Consider the following 24,493-nt stretch of genomic DNA (forward strand, 5'->3'; position numbering starts at 1 on the left):
AGAATGTTCAGTAGTACTATATTGCCTCTCAGTAGTATTCTTAAAATGTCATGATTTACAAAATTGCCATTGTTACGTTATTGCTTGTGTCTAACTGTGAGTTTGTGAGGAAGCGCTCGTTTCAATCATTGATAATTTGAGCTTCTTTGAAAGTGTATCCAGTTAAGCATCAACATTTGAATAAGAACAAAAATACTTATAATACTTTGGCAGCCTAATACTTTTTCCGTTTCTTTTAATTGCATCACTTTTCTAAAACGGAAGTTTCAAATGAGGTGCTTCACTTTCTTTTTTAGTTACCGTAATAAACTCTATGTATCTCTCTCTCTCTCTCTCTCTCTCTCTCCTTTTACACGGGTCCATGTTTTTTTTTTAAATTTTATATCTTCCCTTTTCAAAAATTGTCTAGGAATTTGCAATTTATAAAGTGATACAACTAAAAAAAAAAGAGGAAGTAAATAGAATATGAAATATAATAGGATCGTGTTTTTTTTTTTCAAACCATTTGAAATCATTTTAAAGAGAAATTTAGAGAGTAAAGTTTTTTATCATTAAAAAAAAAAGTCAGTATTTTTAGGAATTTAATAAATTCTTTAAAAAAAAAAAAAAGGAATTCAATAAGTTATTTGTATTTCCTTTGTCCCTATTTATTTTGCCCCATTACATTTTTGGGCGGCAAAATTTTAAAAAAGGGAATAAAATCATATAAAATGATTTAAATTAGATTTGATGTCTATTTTACATCACACTTTTAATTATTATTATTATTATTATTATTATTATTATTATTACTATTATTGTTATTATTATTATTATTAAATACTGCATTGATTTTTATAAGGGATTCGACTACTTCCCGACGTTTTGATTCTTAGTTCGCGGAGGTGATGGATGCACATACAATCTTTGTCAACACAAAAGCTTCTGCAAACACTTGGCCTGCCCTCTGCCCAGTTTTTACATAGCTCAACTTGGCCTCGAATATCATGGGTTAGCTTCCCTTTCTCTTCAAATAGATGGGTCTTGGTTCAAAGATTCTTTGCAAGCTGAATGGGATGGTGCGTGGATAATGTTGACCCGTTGGATGAGCGGATCTTTGGTGGAAGTAATTTTGGGGTTTGTACCTCGGCTTTACATGCAGAGGCTCTGGCTTGCTTGTATGGGTTACAGTGGGCGATTGATCGCGGGTTTCATTCTCTTACAGTGTTTACTGTTTCCTACAATCTTGTTTCCCTTCTTCGGGGGGATGGTCATGGCAACGTTGCTTATCTTTGGCTCATTCGTAAGATTAAATTGCTTGGCTCTATTCTTCACTATTGTGTTATTCACAAGGCGGATCGTCATGGTGTTCATCAAATAGCTGGGGAAGCGGCGGTTCATTTTATTTGCTTTAATAGTAATATGTAATTTGTTTGTATCCTTTGTCAAAAAAAAAAAAAAAAAAAAATCAAGAGTACTCCACTATCTTATTTTATACTCCGTACTAGTTTAATCTCGTGCGTTGCACGGATTAAATAGATTTTGCTTAAAATAATTGTCAATATTCTTTATTTGAAAAGTGTAATCATATCTCATTAATTAATTTTGAAAGAAAAGTTGTATTTGTTTAGTTTTAATAGAAATAAAATGATGATGTCAAAAATAGTTTTGACGGGAAAAATTTTCTTAAAAAGTTGACAAGTGTCCCTTAATGATGTCAGATTGTCTGCAGGTTTTGTTTTAATAATAGTTAAATAGATTTAGGGGTCGTTTGGTTCGCACGGGGTAAATGGAATGGAATGAACAAAGGGAAAGAATGGAATGAAAATACCTCAAATTTAGTATGTTGTTTGTTTTTAAAAAAAACAAAGAGAATCAAACCACCAATTAAACCACCACATCACCACCGCACACAACCTATCTCCTTCACTTCCCACGTTTTCCGGCCACCACCCAGCCACACCACCGTTCGCCGTGTTTCCCCCATCAGTCGGCGCGATTCGCCGCCCTCCTCTCCCCCCGCAAACACCTTGCCTCCCTCGGAAAACTTCACCCAAAAACCCTAGAAACCCCTTCTCCCTCCCCATATAACCATCGTGCGACCCTCCCTCCACCGTGTAAACCCTAGCGGCTAAGGATTTGAGGGTGGGGGGAGGGTCAGGCGACGTTTTTACGAGGAGAAAGAAAGGGTTTTACGGGGAGAGAGAAGGGGATTTCGAGGCTGGTGAAGTTTTTCCGGGGAAAAGGAGGGGTGACGAGCGGCGGCGAAGCGCGCCGAGTGGTGGGGGAAGTGCGCCGGCTTGGTTTATCGGCGGTCTAGGTAGATGAGTGTGGTTGTATGGTGGTGATGTGGTGGCTGTGGAATGGGAATGGGAATACCTAGGGGGTGAGGAATCAACTTAGAAGGATTTAGGGGAATGGGGAGGGTAAAGGGAATGAGATAATATGCCTAACAAACAACAACAAAGGGAATCAGTACATTTGATTCTCTTTCCCTTTGATGATTAACCCCAACCAAACGGCCCCTTAGTAATTTTTTTAATATTTACTGTCCTATTAAATATTAATAAGCTTTGTATTTTTATAAGACATTCAAATCAATTAATTTACCTAAATTTAGCCCTCGTGAGCACCAAATTTTTTTTTACCTAAATTTAGTTGGCGATCAAAGTAAAAACTTTATCAAAATATATCAAAATTTAAAAAACACATTCCTTGAAAAAAAAAGGAAAAATTGAAACAATAATCCCATCTTTGATTCATCTGCTCAAAACAGGGCAATCTTTGCGTATTCTGGGAACAATCCCACCTTTCATCTCTATTTTCTCAAAACAAGCCCTTTTACCTACAACTTGTTTAACAGGTTAATTTTTTTTTTCAATTTTTTTTAATCTTTCCTCCCTAAAATAAAATAAAAATAAATAAAGTTAAAAACAAAAAACCACCTTTTCCCTCCTCCCCCTTCCCTCACCAGTTCCCCACCACGGCCACTAGCCACCAATTCATCAAGGCACCACTCTATCACCTTACCCACCTCCGTATCCCCACCTCCCTGCCCACCACCTCCACTACCTCTATCCATGTCACCACTCACCACTAACCCACCACCAACGACGCCTCTCACACCACCGCTGACCCTCATCGCCACGAAAACCCTTCCAATAGCACCACCTCTCTCATCACCCACAAAACCTCACCCCCTAAAACCCACCAGCACCACTGCATCACATACAATCTCCACACCACGATTGACTTCCACCTCAAAACACCAACCACAACTCGTGAAACCCCACCTGACACCACATCCCTCTTTGATGCGTACTCCACCAACCCCCACATTACCATTTCTAGATGTTCCCCACATTACCATTTCTAGCTATTAATGGAGCATTCAAGCAAGTAAGGCAGGTAGCAGCTTTTACCCACAATTCTACCTAGAAAAATTCAATTACAAACTTAAATTAAATAATAAAAACCTCAATTTTTGCTAATACCCACAAAAATTCACATCTACCCTATTTCACAATCACCAAATATAAATAAAATGTTGGGTAATAAATTAACCATGAACAAAAGTAATTTTCAAGGGAAGGGGAAGATGAGGGTGGTCGTTGAGGTGGCGGATTTGTTTAAGACCGGCGGGGTGGGGTTGAGTCGAGGACGATGATAATCGTTCAGGCAAGGGCGGCTCAGGGGTTGGGGAATGGTTGTCGTTCAGGGGCTAAGCTGGGGTTGGGTTGTATTTTTTTTAATTTATGTTTTTATTTTTATTTTTTAATAATTTAAAAATATTGGGCCAATTAGTAAGTGACACATGGCATGTCACTTGCTAAAACCGGTTAACAATTTAGAAAACAGGTCAAGGGCTTGCTTTGAGAAAATAGGGATGAAAGGTGGGATTGTTCCCAGAATACGCAAAGGTTGGCCTGTTTTGAGCAGATGGAGCAAAGGTGAGATTATTCTTTTCAATTTTTCCAAAAAAAAAAAGGAAAAAATGGAAATAAATAATCCCACTTGCGTGATTAGACAATAATAATCCCACCTTTTGATTATTACGAGGTAATCCCACCTTTGTATGTCATCTTCTTAGACCTTGAGGTCCTTGACTGGTTAGTGACCGATTTTTGTAGGTTATATGCCACGTGTTAGATTTTAATTGGTTTATTATATATATTTTTTTTTTTAAAAAAAACTAAACTTAAATACAGAAAAAAATAAAAAAACCCAGTCACCACCCATCAACCCCCACAAGCCACCGTAAAACCCTCACCCCAGCCACCACCAAAGATCGGTCGGTCGCCCTCCTTAATGTCCGAAAAGCGCCCGCCGACACCTACCCACCCACCAGGTGACATGTTTTTAGGGTGTTTAGGGGGGTTTTCGGGGCTGAGAGCCTGAGATAGTGATATAGGAATTGGGGATTTTTGTGGTCGAGATGGGGAATTTCGGGGTATTTAGGGAGGTTGAGTGGGATTGTCGATAGTTTTTCGGTGGTTATAGGGGTTAATCAAGGCTGGGATGGAAGTTTTCGGTGGTTATTCGGTGGTAATAAGGGGTAATCGAGGCTGGGATGGGGTGTTTTCGGCGGTGTAGGGGGTTTATCGGGGCTGGGATGGCGGTATTCAGCGGTCATAGGGGTTTTCGGCGGCTGGGTAGTGTTTTAGGGTGGTGGTTATGGTGTCGGGGTTAAATTTGGGTTAGGGGTGATTTCGGGGGTGACTTTTGGTGGTTCTGGTTGGCGTTTTTGGGGGTCTAGGCTGGTATCCGACCGTTTTTAGGTGGGCCTAGGGTATGTGGGGTAGGGGTTTCTCGGCGGCCGGGGGGTGGCTGGTGGGTTTTTTTTGTTTTTTATTTTTATTTTTTACTTGTTTTTTTGTTAACTTTTATTATTTTTGCCCATTCATCAAGCGACATATGGCTTTGAAAAAAATTAAAAAAAAAACATGCTAACCTGTTTAATAGGTTGTAGGTAAAAAGACCTATTAAAAGAAGATGACATACAATTGACACAAAGGTGGATTGTCTGTAATAATGAAAAGGTGGGATTGTTATGGTCATATTATTTATTTCTATTTTTCAAAAAAAAATTGAAAACTTTAAAAAATGTGGTGAAACTTGAATTTCATTCCTCCTACTCCTACTCCTACTTTCTTCATTCTCCAGTCCGGCAGTCCCTCTCCTGAAAGCTCCGGTCGGCAAGCAAGCTGTTCTCTTGCGGCCTTCTGGTAAGTCTTGTCTCTTACCCCTTATCATTCACGCTTTGTCTCCTTCAATCTAACAAACAACTAAGAAACAGGAACTGACAAGATTTGTCTTTTCGAAAATCTGTGCTATCTTCTCCCCCTTTTTTTGGGCTTAATTGTCTCTTGTTCTCATCTTACTGAACGATTTTCAATACATTTAAACCAACTTCTTACAATTCATTATCTCATTTTAGCGAATGTGGCTTAACTTAATTTGGGATTTATTTGATTTGTTGTTCTTTACCCTTTTGTTGAATTTGGGGAATCTCTTCACTAAAACCTGTTTTTTTTTAGGTTGTAATGTCTGATGCTTTTGTGAATTTTGTTTTCTTTCCGTTGTAAACTTGATTGTCAATTTTGTCAAACTTACATTTTGAAAATCTTTCATCTAGTTGACATTTGGACTTTGGTGCTGGCAACAATGGATCCAGTCAACAACAATAGCCTCAGTAACAATACTAGTATGTCTTCAAAGCAACGACTCCGATGGACCAATGAACTTCATGAGCGTTTTGTTGATGCTGTAGCGCAACTGGGTGGGCCAGACCGTATGTTCCTTTAACTCTGATGATGCTTTCTGAAATTGTGATTGCCTTGGTTGAGAATGAACATGCTTGTTAATGCATCGCCTGGAACCCTTTATATGAGGGGTTTTAGTATTCATGCTTGCTTGACAATTTGACCCTCACTTTTCTTATTGTGATTCTGTATTGGGTTTATGACGATCATATGCCTTGACTGAAAAACAACTAGAACTAGCATTTCTTGGCAAAGTTGAAGTTTTTATCACTACATGATGCCTATCTTTGAGTATTCCCTCTGTTTAAAGAGGGAAAAAGGTATTTAGAAGGGGAATTACCTATTCATGATCTACCACAAATGCACGTCGAAGTACTGTTAGGCCCTAGACAAGGAGACATGATCTACCACTCATTAGTCAAGCGTGGTTCCTTTTTAAACCATATGGAATTAGAAGTATTCCACAAACCTTATAAGTTATAAGCTAGCCACCCTTCTACCACTTTCAACCCGGGACTATTACTCCATACACACATGGGAAAGTAGATGTTGGGGAGTGTCTCCCGTGGCTTTAAAAGCTGGTTTGGAACCATAATAGGCTGATCAATATGGAAATATTGTACAGTATCAAGAGCTGTAATATATCGATCACCAAATAGATCTCTAAGGGTCTTATTAAGTTGTCAAAATTCCTTCATTGGGTTATCATACCTTTGTTGATGGTGGTTGTTTATAATTGTGTTACACCCGCAATTGTTAATGTTGGTAGTGAATAGTTATTTATCGTAAAACCTATGTGATACAGAGTACACAAAACATGTATAATTCTTGATAGAAAATTATTACACTTATATTTCCTCAATTTTCCTCATCACCCCTAATAGTTCCTGACATGTGATTTTCGGGTGCTTTAAAAGTAGTGGTGCAATATCTATAATGGCCTAACAATGCAACACTAGTATTAAAGCAAGATAACATAAGGTAGGAAGCTTGATTCACAATTATTTATCATCATCAAAGTATGGGTTTTATAAATGAGCTTTTTTTATTGGATTTGTGTGTTAAGTAGTTTTAAGTTGTAGGGGTTAAGTATTGATTTGTTCAGTAATTTATTTTAATTGGTATTGCATTTTTATCTTACTTGGCTATTAATTTTCCTTTTTTTAAAAAAAATTCTTTTCACCCTACAGTGTCTTGTCTGTTTTCCTACTCTTCATCTTTTCTTTTGATGTTATCAACTTTCTTTGCCTTAATTATATATCTCTTTAACGTGAATGATTTTTACAGGCTATTATTGTATGCTCTATTAACTTTGATATGTATATCTCCCTCTCCTTGTATCCACTATTGGAATTTCATTAAACTATCATGAAACCCTTTAAAATGAAAATGAAACATGCAAGATTATAATAGCCTAAGAACACAACACTTGTAAAGCAAGATAACACGGGGTAGGTAACTTTGATTTTCATTTATTCACAATCACTTTTGTAAAGTATGGGTTCTATGAGTGAACTTTTTTTATTGGACTAAATTAGGTGTTTTAGGTCTTCAAATAGATTTAAGTTGTAAGGGTTAAGCTCTTAAGCATTGGGCTAATCACTAGGCTACTTAGTTTCTTTTTTCATACTTTCTCCTTGTAATGTTTTGTGTATTTTTCTACTCTTTATTCTTTGTTTTGATGCTAGCAATATTTATTTGCCATCTTTATACTTCCTCCGTTTTTTATTAGATGCATCACTTTCCATATATGAAAGTTTCAATTTAGATGCATCACTCCCCTTTTAATTAATAAATTCTCTCTATCTCTCTCATATCACATGGACCCTCTTTATTTTTTCTCTTTATCTCTCTGCTCCAAAATTGCCTAGGAGTCTGCAATTTCAAAAGTGATGCATCTAATAAAAAATAGAGGAAGTATATCACTTTCAAGGGAGCAATTTGTACATGCTATTGTCATATGCTCTAGTAACTTTGGAATGTAAATTTACCTCTTATTGAAACCCTTTTAGAAGAAACGTATTATGAAAGAACATTTTATTATAAATGGTTAAAGTGAATTACATCTTGTGTGGATCCCTATATAACACTTTATTTGGAGATTGAGCCTAGTTTTCTGCTTTTCAGGTGCTACTCCCAAAGGTGTCCTTAGGGTCATGGGAGTACAAGGCTTGACAATATATCATGTCAAAAGCCATTTACAGGTAATTTTTTTTATTTTTTTTTATTTGTACTCATAGAACTTTGCTCTCTTTTTTTCCCTCTTATATTTTGTCAAAGCTTTTAGTTTTACTATGGCTTCTTTTTTTTTATTGTTCACGTTCTTTTTTTCAGAAATATCGTCTTGCTAAGTACCTCCCTGATTCCTTATCTGAGGGTTAGTGTTCTTTCATGATTCGGTGTAGGTTATCTTTTGATGTCCATTGTTGGCTGGTTAACTATGACCTGTTTATTAAATGTGGAGCATAAAGCCGGTTTTTTAGTTCTGGTTTTGATAGATTTGCTTTCATTTCTCTTTTAAGTTGATTTATTATGTTACTATTTCCTTCTTTTCTTTCAATTTTGGCATTGGTAATGCTAGGGAAAAAAGCAGACAAGAAGGAATCTGTGGATATGCTTTATGGTTTGGAAAGTTCATCGTAAGTTCATAATTTATTTGCTTTATGTTATTTGTCTTATAAAATTCAGTTGAGGAAGCAGATATTGTATTGATGAATATGAGGTATACTATGATTCTATGAGTCTCAACTGTTGTGTTAGGAAATATTTTGGGGCGCTGTGGGGATGCTTGTCAGATTAGCCTGTTGGTCTTCTTTTCAGAGTATTCATATTAGAAGGCTTATGAAGGTGGAAAGTTATGCTGATAGGAGTTTAATTCTTTTGCAGTGGTATGCAAATCACCGAGGCACTAAAGCTGCAAATGGAGGTGCAGAAGCGATTGCATGAGCAATTGGAGGCATGTGTTTCTTTGTGCAGTCTCTAAGAAACTGTTAGATCCTTTTTCTCTTTAAGCAAACTGATTCCAATTGTTGGTTGCCCTCTTTAAATCGTGTGCTAGGTGATAATTGTTTTGGAGTTGGACTGTGGAAGCCAAACTGATGTCATGTCTTCTTCCTGCCCCCAATTTCTACCCACACTCCGGGGGTGGGAGGGGGGGAGTGGCTTGAGGGAGATATTATGCTGTTATGCTCCACAAAGAAAGAATTATAAAATCCAAAATTCTGGCATCATCTTCTTGCACTATTTTAACTTAGGAAAAATACACTTTAATAATCCCAACTATTGTCGATTTACCTCTAATAATCCCAACTAAGGTTTATTTTTTAATAATCCCAACTATTGGGTCAGTTTGCCTCCAAAGGTCCCAACCGGTCAACGACGGGTCCATGACCTGTTATTTCAGGTGGCCATGACATGTGTCAACACGTGATTGGTCCGAATTCAAAAAAAAAAAAACATAAAAAAAAAGTAAAAAATCCCAGCAGCTAGTCAACCACCTTACCACCACCGGTGCCAAACCCTTCCCTCCACCAAAACCGGCAGGCCATCCCCTCTAACCACCAAAACCGGCCGGTCGGCCCTCTATCACCCATTTAACCCACCCCCAACCCAACCCTACCCATCCCGACCACAAAAACCACCAACGTAACCCACCCCGACTCAAAAATAATGATTGGACAGCTTTCGTCGCCATTATTTGCTGCAATGCACCCCAACCCCCCTAACTTTGCTGGCTAGGACTCCTCTCTCAGCGCAAACTTGCGCCAGCTATCCTCCCTTCGTCGTCGCCGCCGTGAAGGATTTGTAGCCGGATTTATTTTGGACAGCGATTTGTTTCTTGGCTTGTGGATCGATCTGTTTCAGTGGGAGGCTGCCACCGATCCTTTGTCCACCACCGTTCCTTCGTCGATGTCGCCAGTGATTTGGGTTTGGCGATTTGGTTAGATAAAGAGTTTGAAGAAGAGATAGAATCAATCAATTAATTAGGTGGGAAACGAGAGAGTGTGTTAAGGAGGAGAGAGAATCACTTAAGGATAGGGCGCCAGCCGTTTTTTCGGGGGTTCTGGGGTTGGCCTGCCTGTTTGCGGCTAGATTAGGGGGTGGAGTTAGGGCTCCGGTGAAGTTAGGGGGTGGGGAAAAGGCGGTTGAATTTATTTATTTTTTTTAAAAAAAAAATTTCTATGTTTTATATGTTTTATTTATTTATTTATTTTTTTTAGATTTCTTAATTTTGAACCATTCAAGTGTTGACGCGTGGCATTAAATAAAAAAAAAAAATTACCCTTTCAATAGGTAACCGGTTTTTGGGACTGTTGGAGGCAAAATAACCCAATAGTTAGGATTATCAAAAAAATAAACCTTAGTTAGGATTATTTAAAGTAAATCGGTAATAGTTAGGATTATTAAAGTATTTTTTCTTTAACTTAAGATTGCAAATACAAAGTATTTAAGTATAAATTTAGCCATGGAGAGAAGAAATGATCAAATACCCAGGTTTTTGAGATATTATCCCTTTGGCTATTAGTTGTTAATTGATTGTATGAGAAAATTACCTGTGGTGGTGAAACAATTATCTGTGGCAGATTTCTGTTCCTCTTGATTTATTGTTACAGGTCTTGTTCTGCATAGCTCCCCAGAGACCCCCCCTCCTTTTTTTTTTTCTGAAACTAGAACAAATCATAGTTTCAGGATCAGTTGATGTATTTGATGTGCAATAGGTGCAAAGACAGCTACAGTTACGAATAGAAGCTCAGGGTAAATACTTGAAGAAGATAATAGAGGAGCAGCAGCGCCTAAGTGGAACTCTTGCTGAAGTGCCCGGCTCTGAAGATTCAGAATCTATAAAGAGTGACCCTACAACTCCTGCTCCTACATCAGAATCACCCTTGGGCAAATACAGCAAAGATTGTGCAGTTGCTAAGACCACATCTTTAGATGAGTCTTTCTCATCTCAACAGGAACCATTGACTCCAGACTCTATTTGCCATGATGCTACCATATGTGAAAATCTTAATGAAGAAAGATCAGTAAAGCAGCCATGTTTGACCAATAATGATGAAGCATTTTCAAATCAAGAGATGTTCTTCACCCAGCAGATACTAGAGTCGAGTATGACTCCATCTCTTCAACAAAGGAACCTCATTTATGCTGGAGAACCATGTGAACCTTCTTCTTTATCAATTGGCAAAGAGGACTGATCAGAAGAACTATGAAGTAAGTATCTCATGTCTCTTTCTTTTGCTGTCAGGCTTTAACTTCAAAGTAATTCCAGATGCTTAGTTTCCAAGTGAACAAATCTTCTGTTACATCTGTAACTATTGGGGCTTCTATTGCTAATTCGATCATGTTTTTTAAAAATTGTAGTTGCCACTTGCCAGTCTTGCATCTGAAAACTTGAGCTCTGTGAACCCTTTGCAATATTAACCCTGGGGATGCTTTATTCTGAGCTTGGTTACTCTGGTTGATGCCAAAAAGCAGCACATGCCCACATCCAAACCAATTTTTTCCCATACCTTTGGAACTTGAGCATATTCCATGCATTTATACTGCGTATCATGTTGACCATGTTTCTTGCTCATAAACATTTAGAATTTCTATTTTTTTTTTTTTTTTTATCAAAAGTACATGTTTCTTGCTCATACAATGTATTTGGCCACACAGGAGGTCTTTTCTTCTTTCCGATAAAAAATAGTGTAGGATATGTAACAAACCTTGAAAATGGATCTACGAAAGCTATTGAATTTCACTAATACTAAATGAGCATCTGGTACAAAGTTGTATATGTTTGTGAGTGATTTTTGTATGGCCTTGCTCGATCACATCCCATGAACAACTTTTCTTCGAGAAGATAATATATTTACGGTGTGTATGGATTGAAGGAAATGGAGGGAAAGGAAGGGAAGAGAAATGGAAGGATGGAGTATCTTTCATTTGGATAGCAAATGAGGAAGGGAGGGAATTGGAGGGGAGAGAAATGGAAGGATTAAATTGTAGGAAATTGATCCCTCCAACAATGGAGAGATTTGGAAGGAAAACTCATCCTTCTTCCCTCCCCTCCTCTTCTCCTCCCTCCCCTTCTTTTCCTTCCCTTTTCTTTATCCAAACAAACCATTAATGTTCTGACTTGATTTAACTAGGAATGTATACGGAGTACAACTTATTTGTGTTTTATCTTCTAACTTGCAGCTCCCCAGTGATTTTATCATATTCATACCTCGATGAAAATATTAGAGCCCATTGTCATAATTGAATCCGGTGTTGGGGAAAACCTCCTAGGGTCAAAAAGGCCTCATTATATCATTGGAATTAGGGGATGGTACTAAGAAGGTTTATCTAAGTTAGGCTTCATTTGTTTTGATAGGAAATATTTCATAAAAACATTACTTTTCCCTATTTCCTTAAGGGCATGCTTGGATTGAGGGAAATGTATACAAGTGTAATAAAAGTCAGCCTAAGCAAAATGAATGTGAAAATAGAGGAGATATTGATGATGTGATTGTAAAGAAATTATGTAGTGATGGTGTGGTATGAGGTGAAGAAAGAGGAATCAATACCCTCATTTTGGAGGTAATAGTTACACTAAGGGAAGGGTGGGTAACTATTACCCTCTTTAGGAGAGTAATTATTTGTCCATCTCTCTCTTTTCCTCATGGAACAACTACCTTATTTCATTTGTAAACACAATGTCTACTATAGCAAACACTACTAATTACTTTTGTTTTTTCAAGTTTGACTTTTATTACCCCCTTAATATATTACCCCTAAACCAAGCATGCAAAAGTGTGTTTACATTAAGGGAAAGGAAATAGAGGGATTGAATTTCTTTTATTTGGATAACAAATGAAGGGAGGGAATTAGAGGGGAGAGAGAATATTGAATTAGGGGGATTGAATTTCTTTTCTTCCAAAACTCATTATTCTTCCATTCCCTCCCTTTCCCTTCTCTCCTCTTTCCCTCCCTCCCCTTCTTTTCCTTGCCCTTCATCTATCCAAAATTGTTTTTGTATGTAAATTTTTTAAACTTTGAGTAAGCAATCACCAAAAGACGCCCAGTATTATGGATGAATCCTCAAGTCTAATGTTTTCCTCCAAAGTACATCTTGCTTTCAAGTTCAATTTAGGGTGGTGTTAGTCATGTCTATTTTAGATTTTATTGTCTTCATTCTAACATTAATTATGCTAAGAATCCTTGACATATCCTCAAAAAGAATCCTATTTTTACTTTCTATGTTAAAACACAAAGTCTTATATGTGATTAGCCACATGGTGTGGCCACTAAGCAAACGGGGTTATCTTAACGCGTATGTAGGTTACTTAAATAAAAAAATAAGGGTTACTCTCTTAAATAAGTGAAATTATTCTTTTATTTTCTAAAACAAAATAATAGGGTTACTCGAATGAACAAATATAGTTACTTATTCTAAATTACTTTGAATTCACTCGTATAATAAATTTGGGTTACTTTTATGGACAACATGAGGTTACTCATACAGTCATACATATAAATAAATATTACTCTTATAAATTAATGTGGTCACACCGTATGGGCCGGTGTGGCTAACCACATACAGGACTTACCCATTCTCTTTAGTTTTTGTGTGTGTGTGTGTGTTTTTTTTTTTTTTTTTTTTTGGGGGGGGGGGGGAAGGGTAATATAGGTTTTATATTAGTAAGTTGAGTTTCGAACCAAAATTACCCTATATTTTCATGTGTACTCCCTCCATCCCTTATGGACAATTTTCACTGGAATTAATAAACATAAATAAGTAGTAAAGTACATTGAAAAAGGTAAATTTACATTGAATATGATAAAAGTAGAGAGAGGAAAAAAATAAAAAGTACAAGAAAAAGCAAAATTTATGTGAGAAAGTTAAATTTACACAAATATTGTTGCAAATTGGAGAGAATTTTAATGTAAAATTCATAGTAATGGTACTTGAAAAAAGCAAATGAGACTATTATTCTAGGACTTAAATTTGGCCATAAAGAACTATCAATAAGAGATAGAGGGAGTAGCACTTTAAGTTATTGTTATATTGAGTAGATTTTCGGACACAATCCATTTTAATAAACTTCCATCTAAACGATAAAAACTAACAAATAAAAGTAAATTAACCAACCCCTCTTGGCTCCAATAGCAAGAGATAAGCGAGCTCATGAGCTACACTATTATCATCCGTATACACTATTATCATCCCTATAGATGTAACTCCATTAAACAATTATCAGCAAATGCCAAATGACAATAATTAGTAGGAAATTTTTTGAATTACCTCCCAAAAATGTATCAATTATCAAAATAACCACTCGTTTAATTATTTTTATTTTAAATTACCCTCCTGTAAATTATCACTCAAATTACCACCCATTTTAAAATTCCGATAGGTTTCTCTATTGTGGGCCCCACCTACCTTATTTCCCTCCCTTTGTTTTTGTTCATTTATCTCGACTTCACTCTTTCTCTATGCTATTGAACTTAACCAAACCCCTTGCTCATTCAAAGTCTTCATTAATTTTATGACAATCCACTATCTGCTACCTCTTTCTTCATAAATTCTCAACAATTATTTAAATTAGTAAACTAAAACCCTAATTTTTTATTTGTTCTGCAAAGAAGTAACTGTTAGATAATTGATGCAAAAGAGACCTCCTCACTTGAATCCACCATGGGAGGCAAAGGAAGGAGCCGCATTCAATAGAAACACTTCAAGCAAAGGGGAAAGAGGAAGGAACCCTAATTTCATAACAACCCCAATTTAATTGAAGTAGGAACCCTAATTTCATAAAAACCCCCAATTCAATTAAAATAGTAATCTAAGAAAACCCCTAATTCAATTGAAGCATGAACCCAAATTTCATAAAACTCCCAATTCTACCTATTTACCCCAATTATTGTGAAATTTGGTGAAGGAAATACGAATTGAAGTTGGGAGAGCTATATCACATAGAAAAATCAAGGGGGAAAATCAATCAAAATAGCGGTTAGTAGCCGTTAAGTGGGGCCTACTGACAGAAACCTATCGCAATTTTGAAAATGTGGTAATTTGAGTAATTAATTTTTTTAAAAAAAATAAATAGATAAACGGGTTTGTTATTTTGAAAATAGATACATTTTTAGGTGGTAATTTAAAAAATTTCCTAATAAGTATCACCCAAAGCGATACGCAAAGTGTACTTTTGCATCTAGCATCTTCCCCTACCTATGGTCAGAGAGCTGTTCTCAGCCCCTCAAAACAGCCCATATCCATGATGACCTTAAGCACAGCAGCCCCAACAGCCTGACTTGCACAGTTGCACCACTCCCCTTCCCCGGTAATCTCTGAAGCAAGCTGATCAACATATTCCAAGGCATTCTGAGGTCCACAAGTTTCCCCTTCAAACTCCCACCCATTCCTTGCATCCCAACTCCCAAGCAGCCGAACAGAGAACCATATATCAACAGCACATCAGAGTTCAGACCATTAAACAGGATCAAAAACCTGCAGAATGCACCCCCCCCCCCCCCCTATCCCCCCCACCGCACAAACACCTGAGTCCTTACCCATACCATTCTTGCTAAGCACGCAATTCCATCTCATCAGCAGCCTGACAAATCCACAGTAGCAATACTTTTATGGCACTGTGGGGTCAATTTTAGTCAACTGTCTTTTTTTTTTCCCCCTTTGAAGGCCTGGAACATAACTGGGCAGCTGTGATGGAGTATAAATAAACGACCAAAAAACAAAAACAAACGAAAAATTGAGATACAGTAGCATGAAAGAGTAAAATATCACCACAAAAAAATTTAGCCAAGGCCATTAAATTTCCAGACGTGCCCTTCACTACTGAATACCAGAGTCCAATCTAAACCTACTTTTAACAGGACTAATGCCTTGACATTGAAGGAACAGAAGTGAGTTCGACACTGGCAGAACTGATTTGAACATCAAAAGACACCAAGTCCAAGATTTTGAACATTTGATCTTCATTTTTGGACATTTTCTCTAAAATTCGGGAGTGGGAAAAAAATGATTTAATATACCCTTTACAATTTAGTATCAAAGAAACAAATAAAAAAAAAACAGGGGAGCACCAAAAAAATCATCAAACCTGCAATTTTACAAGAATCTCTGCATCATGATGGCTGTATGCTGATGTAATTAGTCTGATTTCAGGCAACATGCATTCAGTGTAACCTTGTTTCTATCTAGACACGGTTGCTTCTGTTAGTTTTTACTCTGTACTCAAAAGAGACTTCCATGGGTAAGAAAAGCAATACTCCAATATTGGAGCTTTTATCTTCCATTCACATATTCTTTCTCGACAGTAGCAAACATCACTTTCAGACGATCTACCAGATTTGAAAGAATGTTCTTAGAGATCCGTTTTTGGTGTTTATTTCTTTTCAGCCAAGCAATTCCAAATGATACTTTCACATAACAGCCCTTTGCTCTATCCTCAATCTGGTATCTGAGGTGGAGCTGCAAACAAACAAATGCAAGTATACATAGAAGGTATAATTAACCCACATTCAAAAGAAAATATAGGATGTGCTCAGAGACAGAACTCAGCCAATACAAAATAATGGCTACCAAATCAAATCACATACATTAAAACAGTCGCCAAGCGGAATCCCATGAAGTGTCAAAATTTCTTCAACAAGCCAGCCATTTTTATCAGGAAGAGGGGATTTTTGTTGCATGCTGGTCACTTCTCCTTTGTAGCTGGATATGCGCTTGTCAAAGTTGTAGCACACTTGCCGTTCATACACATCCTTATCTAGTTCCCAAGGAGAACAAGAATAATTAAGGCATCCAGTTCTTTCCATGACTCTTTTGTCAACATCGCCACCACTAAATAACTCCATCAAGAAGTTCATCTACACAGTAATTGTAAGTCAATACAATGGTGAATTACGTATTTCATACTACCTACAAAAATTTATATAAAAGACAAGAGAGAGAGAGAGATCACCGGAACAGAGAGAGCAGAAGAATAAACCTCGGTCATGCTAATATCCTCATCACCTACAAAGGTTCCACTCTCTTCTGTCTGGAGACTGGTAGTTTCAGTGTCTTCCTCAACAATCTTCACCTTCTGTTCAGGACTCAATGATCTTGCCTTCCAAAGGGCCATAATTGTTCTGCACATTATAATGACAACAAATTGCATGCTAAGCTTCAAGTATTAATTTTCCAACCAACTTTATAGCTACTCATCAAAATTACATGATGCAAACTAAGCAGACAGCTAAGGACAGGCACAGAAAGTAAGAGCTCCTTGCGGAGAAAAGGTAATTAAGATACTTCATACTTCCACCGTTATTTTTAAGTTGACACGTTTCTTTTATCAAATTTCCCAACGCACAAGCTCAAGAACTTATATTTCTACTTTTAACAAATAAAAATTATAGAAAGTTGAAATTATGAAAATGACTGAAATTAGGCAATTCTAACAATATCCCACATTACTATATTTTATCATATTTGCAAGGCAAATTTGTCAAAAAAAACCTTTTAAAAGCACCATTTTGCGGAAAAAAAAAACCTTTTAAAAGCTTTTTAGTAAAAAAAAAAAAAAATCCACCACGTTCATTTTTTTTGCCAGAGGAAACCTATTTCCTTGATTATCCTCTAATTTACTTAATTAGACTCTAATTTCCTTCCATTTCTTCTAATTAACCACTAACCCACCCAATTACTTAATAATTATATTTAATTTATACATAAAAAACCACCACCCGAACCACCAACCAACCACCCTTCCCCTTCTTCCTCCCTTTCCCCCTCCCTTTCAAGGGACCCCCTCACCCACCGAACCTGCCGCCCAGATCCCCCCTCTGCCGACCTACCTCCACCGCCGATGGACCATCCCTTTCCCCCTTATCCCCGTTGGCGACCACCACCTCCGAATTTTTGGATCTTATATACTCAAACATGCTCAAATCAAGTACAAATCAATTCCAATTTGTTTCTAAATCACCTTAGCATCATATACATACAAAATCAAAGCCAAAACAAGCATCAATTGTAAGAAAGGTGCACAAATAAAAAATCCACAAATAAATTTTCTAGGGTTTTTCAAAATCAAGGAAATGGTTGTTGGGATGTGATTAGGGGGAAAGGGAAGGTCGTCCGGCGATGAAGGAGACCGCCAGAGGTGGGGGATCCGGACAGCGGGTCCGTTGGGGAGGAATTGATTCCATGGAAGGAGGAAGGAGGAGTAAGGGGAGGGAGGAAGGGAGAAGGAAAGAGGTGGTGGTGGTTTTTTATATATATATTAATTAAATCTAATTATTTAGTAACTTGGTGAGTTAGAGGTTAATTAGAAGAATTTAGAATTTAATTAAGTTAATTGGTGGGCTATTTCAAAAAAAAAATGTTAATTGGTGGGTAATTAGGGGAATAGGTTTCCTCTCGCAAAAAAAAATGAATGTGGTGGTTTTTTTTAACCAAAAAGCTTTTAAAAGGTTTTTTTTTTTCGCAAAATGGTGTTCTTAAAATGTTTTTTTTTTGACAAATTTGCCTATTTATAAATCACAAAAGCTAGTCAAAAAAATAGTTCATGAATAAAGCCAAAAGTCAAAACGTGTCAAAAAAAAAAATGGAGGTAGTAAATCTCACTACAGTTGTCAAACATATCATGATGCTTGTCCCACCTGAGATAACACTAGTATTCAAAAGTATACACTATTAGCATGTAGACTTCTGACTCACACTAATGTTTCTTTATATTTCCATAATTTGACAGCTCAATTGGGATAGAGAAAGTAAACCAATAACTAACCGGAAAATGCTTCACTCATATAATACAGATAAAAATATGATGAGAGGGAAACTGTGATTATTATCAGCTTCTTCTCCAATAGTAAAATAGCAATGAACAGCTTTCAGCAACAGAAAAAACAGAACAACATTTACCTGTGTGCCATGGTGAAAGACACAAATGAATGGAAATAATACTTCAGCCTCCCTTCCGCATCCTGTGTCTTTGCTCCATGCTTTGCATCTAAGCCTCTTCCCTTACGAAGAGTTATAACAACGATTGGACTCCCCATTGAAGAGAGATTAGGAGAAGCAACTTGTATGTCCTCTACGTCCTCCCAGAGAATGAAGAAATTCGTTTTATGTCCAAATAAGCTAGCATTGAATCCTATTACTCGCGGTGATAGAAAAAGACGTCCCTGAAAGAGCAAGTGCAAGTTAATGAGGTAGTGCTTAGCAACAAGAGCTTGGCTGACAACTTTTACTTCATATTATTTTTGTTCAATTGAAAAAACTTAGATAGATGACATAGAAAAAGGAGGGTGGGAGGAGGAAAAAGCACAACAGGTAATAACTAAAATGTTCAACCTAAGAGTTGTGCACTCTAAAAGTTACTGCATCTTCTATTTATGAAATGTCACCTGCAGTGGCATCTTGCGCTTCAGATGGCAAGTGAAGTCATTAATAAGAAATTCCTCTGGTGGAAGGCAGAACAACTTCTGGAATGCTGAATTTGTCTGAGGTGATCGCCGACTTATCTGCAAATTTAAGCAAAAAGTAGTTGTAAAGCATATTACCAATGATGGTGAAACTACCATAAGTTCAAATACCATAAATCTAATACGAATTATTACCTTCTTCCCAACCTCCTTTTCCATTTTTTCAAGGTATTCTCTGATAGCATTACCACCTCTTGTGTCATCCACAAATATTCTTAATCGCAGTTTAGACTGCCATGCCTGTGCTAACTTTCCTTGAAGAGGAATCCATATATCTGCTAGCTCTGATACATTAGCCTTAAGAAAGTTTATTTCAGCATGTCCTAAAGAAGTTGCTTCATCAAAAGGTCCATCAAAATCAAAAACCTCAACTTCTAAAACTGATGGTGGCTCATCCATTGCGTCAAATTCAAATATTTCTGCAATTTAGCACAAGACATCAAGGAAACATATCCAATTAGATTCATGATCAGATATTCACACATGCAGGCATAAGAAACTGATAAGGAAACAACTTAACCATTCCATTGAGGATCTAGCTTCTGGAACTTGATTGAGCTTGTTCTGATTCTCCCATTGCAAGTAAAAACTACATATGGGTCAGAGAAACCACTCGAATCAACAGCTGCTAGGTTGCTCCCCTCGATTAGCGCAACAGTAAGTAGCCATCCATCTCCTTGTGCTTTAATTCCGTGGTCGCTACCTACAACAAGAAAGAAAATTGCAGATGGTAAATAGAAAAAGGCCTGTATTTAAAGATGCATACATTAAAATGGAACAAGCTTGGGTCAAGCTCAGTAACGTATGTTTGCTTTAAAGATTATATGAGAACAGAAAAAGCTTATGAGGCAATGTGAAAATAAGTATGTTTAGAACTTCACACTCAAAACATTACAGGTAATGTAATTGTCAGATCATTCCCAATAAAAAAAAAAAAAAATTGCTCAACAGCATTACCCTTTTGTGATCTGGCCTGTATGAAGCGCGCTACCAGCTCAAACATTCGCTTAACTTGAAGGACCAGGACACCACATACAATAACTTCACCAATAGAATCAGGCAAGTCCAGTCCAACAAATTCAAGACCCTGAATGGTGCTTGGTGCTGTTAGGCAAATGTGAAAAAGAACATAAGTTCCAATGATAATGGTAGACACAACGGTAAAATTAGCAAAGTATTGAACTGCCAACTTCCAATCTGACTGTGGTTCTGCTTGCAATGACGCCAGAACCTGATCCTTTTGGGATCCAGTACCCTTGAGATCAACAGGGTTGACATGTTGAGACAAAAGAGTTGAAAACTGCTCGAAACTCTCCTTCACTGCTGGCCGGGCTCCATTTTCAATCATTCCCTTCATCATAGTGCTCTGAACAAAATTCATTCCCCATGAGGCAAGTAACCGTGAGGATTGTTCTCCAGATGGCAACTCAGGCCCAGGTGTGATGCAATAGAGCATCTCTACTCTAAAGGTACTCCCGTATATGACATCAGGAGTGCTAACGCTGACCAAAATTGCAAAAGACTTGCCATTGGCTAGTTTATAAGTTTGAGTCTCAAAAGCCTTAAGAGACTTAGAAATTTTTGATGGCGCCGTGAGGTAGGTGTTGAGTCTTACCAAATTTTCATTTTCAAATTCCCACGGCCCAAAATGTATTTCTGTCTTCCCTTGGAATTCTGCAAGAGCAACAGGAAACTTTGAATCTGGTGAAAAAAGTAGAGCGTTGAGGTCAGAAGAGGTGGCTAAATAGAGCTGATCTAAAAGTACCCCTCCTGGTAAGTTGGTAGGAAGTTCAATTCCCTGGTCCTTCCCCTCCATAGTTTTCATTAGATCATCAAAAGAGGCCGGAGAAACGAGGTCATCAGACCTGCCCTCACTGACTTGAAGCTTGGAAATTTCAGATGGCTCAAACTTATTAGTCAGACATTCATCATTTTTGTTAGCAGAAGAAGCAGCTTCCAATCTTGAAGGAGAAGATGAACGTGAGGCAGTACTGAAAGATTCAGAATCGACATTGTCATTTCTTTGGGACGGGGCAGCAGTGATGTTGGATAGGTCCATATAAGAAGAGTTTTGAGAAAGACATATGTGCAGACAGATTTCACCTAAACACAAAAATAATACCCCAAGTCAATGATGCGCATATCCGCAAACATTTAAGGATAGCAAATGCAAGCATATCTAAATTATTATCATTACGTTTATAGTATAAAGTTGTTAGACTTATTTCATTCATTCCTTAAAGGCATATAATTCGCGAACATTAACAGACCAATCAAGTTCATTCATTCATAACTCCTTACAGTTGTACACTTGTACTCCTAAAAAGGCAGGAAAATACTCTAACAAATTATCATAAATAATACATCATGTACTTTAGCAACAGCAATAACAGCTATCGAATATAGAAACGAAAACGAAAGCAAAAAAGAAAGCAAGGGAGAGATAGAGAGAGTACCACAGTCCTTGGGTTTAGACTTCTTACTCTTGGGAAGTAAAGGGTACCAAGCAGTAGGAAGAGATTTATCAGGAGAATCAAAAACCTTAGAAACAGGAAATTTAACAAAACCAACAAAATCATCATTGAAATATTTATCTTCATCTAAAACAGAAATGACCAATTCATCACTCAAGTCATCAACACGAAAGCTGAATTCATCACCCCAGTAAGGATTCAAGCATTTCTTTACAACCTTTGTTCTGAACCTTTGCTTTCCCAAATTTATTCTAACATATGGATCACTGTACCCATTCAGATCCATTGCTGGTATATTTCTTGCTTCTATCACTTTCACTACCAACTTCATTTTTTTTTCTTTTTTGATTAATTTATCTGAAGCTTTATCCAAAAGATTTCTTTTCCAAAAAAAATTATATATATAGAATGTTACAATGAGAATGAAGAAGTATATACTATATTTATGGGTACAAAAAAAAACCCCAATAATTAATAATAATAAAATATGCACAAGATTGATTATAATTTTTCCAGAAACTGAATAAACGAGAAACAGTTGGACATGATAAAAAAATATATATATATATCCAACTTCGAAGGTAAGAAAATGGAGGAATAACAATTGATTGATATACAATTTACAAAACAAAACAGCAAAATAACAAGATTGAAAATGGGATCAACTGAAAGGGAAAAAGATGAAAAAGAACCCTAAATCAAAGATTGAAAATGAAAATGGGAATGGAGGAAGAAGTCAGAGAGAGAAAGGGAAGTTACGTAGAAGTAGAAAGAAGAAGGAGAGAAAAAGGAAAGGGCGCAGATTTTTCATGAATAAAAAAACAAGCGTCGTCTTCATTTTCGTTTTTGTTCAACCTTTAAGCCCCGCGCAGACAGGACAATGACAACCCTTTTCTTGACTTCATTCAATCATTCTTTTCTTTCCTCTTTTCCTTTTAACATTTTTTTTTTCTCTCTCTCCTTTTTCACATCTCATTTGGGATTCTTTTTTTTTTACAATTACCTAAAATTTTACAGTATTCATTTGAAATTTAAAATATGACTACCATAATGTTTTCATGATTATAAAGTTTATAATTGATATTTTTTTCCAGATAATTAATTATTTTACTTAATTTTAGGTATAAAATAGTATTATCAACATTTTTTTGATTTATCAAATTTTTAGCAACATTTATGTAATTTTTATTCTTATTTTATAGTTTCTCTAAAAAAAAATTATTATATATTGAATTAAAATTTTCAATAAATATGTATGCATAGTAGATATAATAAGACTAATTGTGACCATTTTATAAGGTGAAAAAAATAAACCAATCATATTGTATACTATTAAAATAATATGGTAGTCATTTTTCAAAATCATCCACAATTACCACCTATAATGGTTGTCATTTTAGCAATTAACACCTATAGTTTATTTTTTTGAATTTTACCACCAATTATATTTTAAAATATCAAAACTTCTCACCTACTTAACTCTCAACTCAAATGTGATGTTATGTGGGGCCCACTAACTACCATCCCACCCTTTTTCCCTCACTTTTTTTCCATTTTCACTCGGTTTCCCATTCCCCTAAAATGTAATCCTCTCAAAACCGAGGAAAAACTTCAAATTAAATTATATATTCATGTTAATTGTTTCACAATATTTCCCCTATTTTTGAGGAATGCAATACTTGGGAATGAGAAATCGAGTGAAAAAGAAAGGGTGGAAAAAGGTAGTAAGTGAGCCCCACATGACGTCACATTTGAGTTGAGAGTCAAGTAGGTGGGAAGTTTTGATATTTGAAAAATAGTTGGTGGTAAAATTTAAAAAAAAAAAGAAAAAAAAAACCAACAATTAATTGCTAAAACAACAACAATTGTAAGTGGTAATTGTTAAATTTTCCTCATCATTTTAAGTTCATAACCATATTAATTTTATTTACAGTTTATAACCATATAGGGTCTGTTATGAATTACTAAACTAAACTGATTAGAGTTGAACTGAACTAAACTGAATATTTTATGAGCGAAGGAAATTAGGAACCGAACTGAAAATAAGCTGAATTGAACAAGCCCATAGTCCATATTCATTTCAAGGGCACACATGGTTGGATTAGAAATTTGGATTGTATTGGATTAGATTATAAAATTGGATCGAATTGAATTTAAAAATTAAAAACTAAATTTTATTTCAAATTGAATTAGATTTGACTTAAATCCAAAACGAAAATCGAATACACACCCCTAATAGAAACCTATAATTCGAAACTAAAATTGGAACCAGTATAGTCTATTACTAAAATTTTGGAATTGCATAGTACTAGTTCCAATTTGGATATCCAAATATGTACTTGTATATAATTGTTGAAAAATGATACAATTTTTTTATTTAAAGTTTTTTTTTAATACATTTAAACGCATTAAGCTTTTACAATTCTAATATGTGGCCATCAATTATACGGGTTACTTCGATAGTTTTATAAGGATTACTTGGTCAGATTACATATGTTACTTCGGGCCTGTTCTTATTGACTGAACTGAACTGAACTGAATTGAATATTTTATAAGAGAAGGAAATTAGGAGCTGGGCTGAACTGAGCTGAACTGAACTGAACTGAATTTCAACGTAAGAGAACATGCCCTTCATCAACGCTATAAGTGTTGCTCTATCATTATTGTAGGGATTAGTCGGTCAGTGTTACTTGAGATTTTAAATGATATATGTTAGGTAACTAGGTACCAAACCGATTCAAATTCCAAAAATTTGGGGAATTGCTTTTGAAATTGATTTCAACTCGTTCCTATCCAATTCTGGAACCATGCATACCT

General features: G+C 36.3%; 2 protein-coding genes across 4 annotated transcripts; one reads left to right on the top strand and one right to left on the bottom strand.

The window, feature by feature from the left end:
• Positions 1-2,560: 2,560 nt before the first annotated feature.
• On the top strand, positions 2,561-11,498 carry LOC110731196 (myb family transcription factor PHL7-like). Of its 3 annotated transcripts, XM_021911031.1 has the most exons (10): positions 2,561-4,809; positions 4,942-5,018; positions 5,143-5,204; positions 5,615-5,770; positions 7,869-7,945; positions 8,076-8,118; positions 8,323-8,380; positions 8,628-8,697; positions 10,460-10,955; positions 11,106-11,498. In XM_021911031.1, exons 2-9 carry the CDS (start codon positions 5,011-5,013, stop codon positions 10,937-10,939), a joined length of 954 nt encoding a protein of 317 aa, XP_021766723.1. In that variant the 5' UTR covers positions 2,561-4,809; positions 4,942-5,010; the 3' UTR covers positions 10,940-10,955; positions 11,106-11,498. The 3 variants fall into 3 exon arrangements, with proteins under 3 accessions (XP_021766723.1, XP_021766722.1, XP_021766724.1); XM_021911030.1 differs by having other exon boundaries at positions 2,561-5,018; XM_021911032.1 differs by having other exon boundaries at positions 2,561-5,018; positions 8,335-8,380.
• A 3,991-nt stretch (positions 11,499-15,489) lies between these two features.
• Positions 15,490-22,592, bottom strand: LOC110731197 (C2 and GRAM domain-containing protein At1g03370-like). The gene is made up of 9 exons (XM_021911033.1): positions 21,659-22,592; positions 20,160-21,305; positions 19,723-19,905; positions 19,338-19,621; positions 19,125-19,241; positions 18,640-18,902; positions 16,694-16,862; positions 16,329-16,598; positions 15,490-16,200 (listed from the first exon to the last, which is right to left on the bottom strand). Exons 1-9 carry the CDS (start codon positions 22,005-22,007, stop codon positions 16,015-16,017), a joined length of 2,967 nt encoding a protein of 988 aa, XP_021766725.1. The 5' UTR covers positions 22,008-22,592; the 3' UTR covers positions 15,490-16,014.
• Between the last annotated feature and the right edge of the window lie 1,901 nt (positions 22,593-24,493).

This window comes from Chenopodium quinoa, unplaced genomic scaffold (genome assembly GCF_001683475.1).
Source record: "Chenopodium quinoa cultivar QQ74 unplaced genomic scaffold, ASM168347v1, whole genome shotgun sequence".
Taxonomy (NCBI): Eukaryota; Viridiplantae; Streptophyta; class Magnoliopsida; order Caryophyllales; family Amaranthaceae; genus Chenopodium; species Chenopodium quinoa.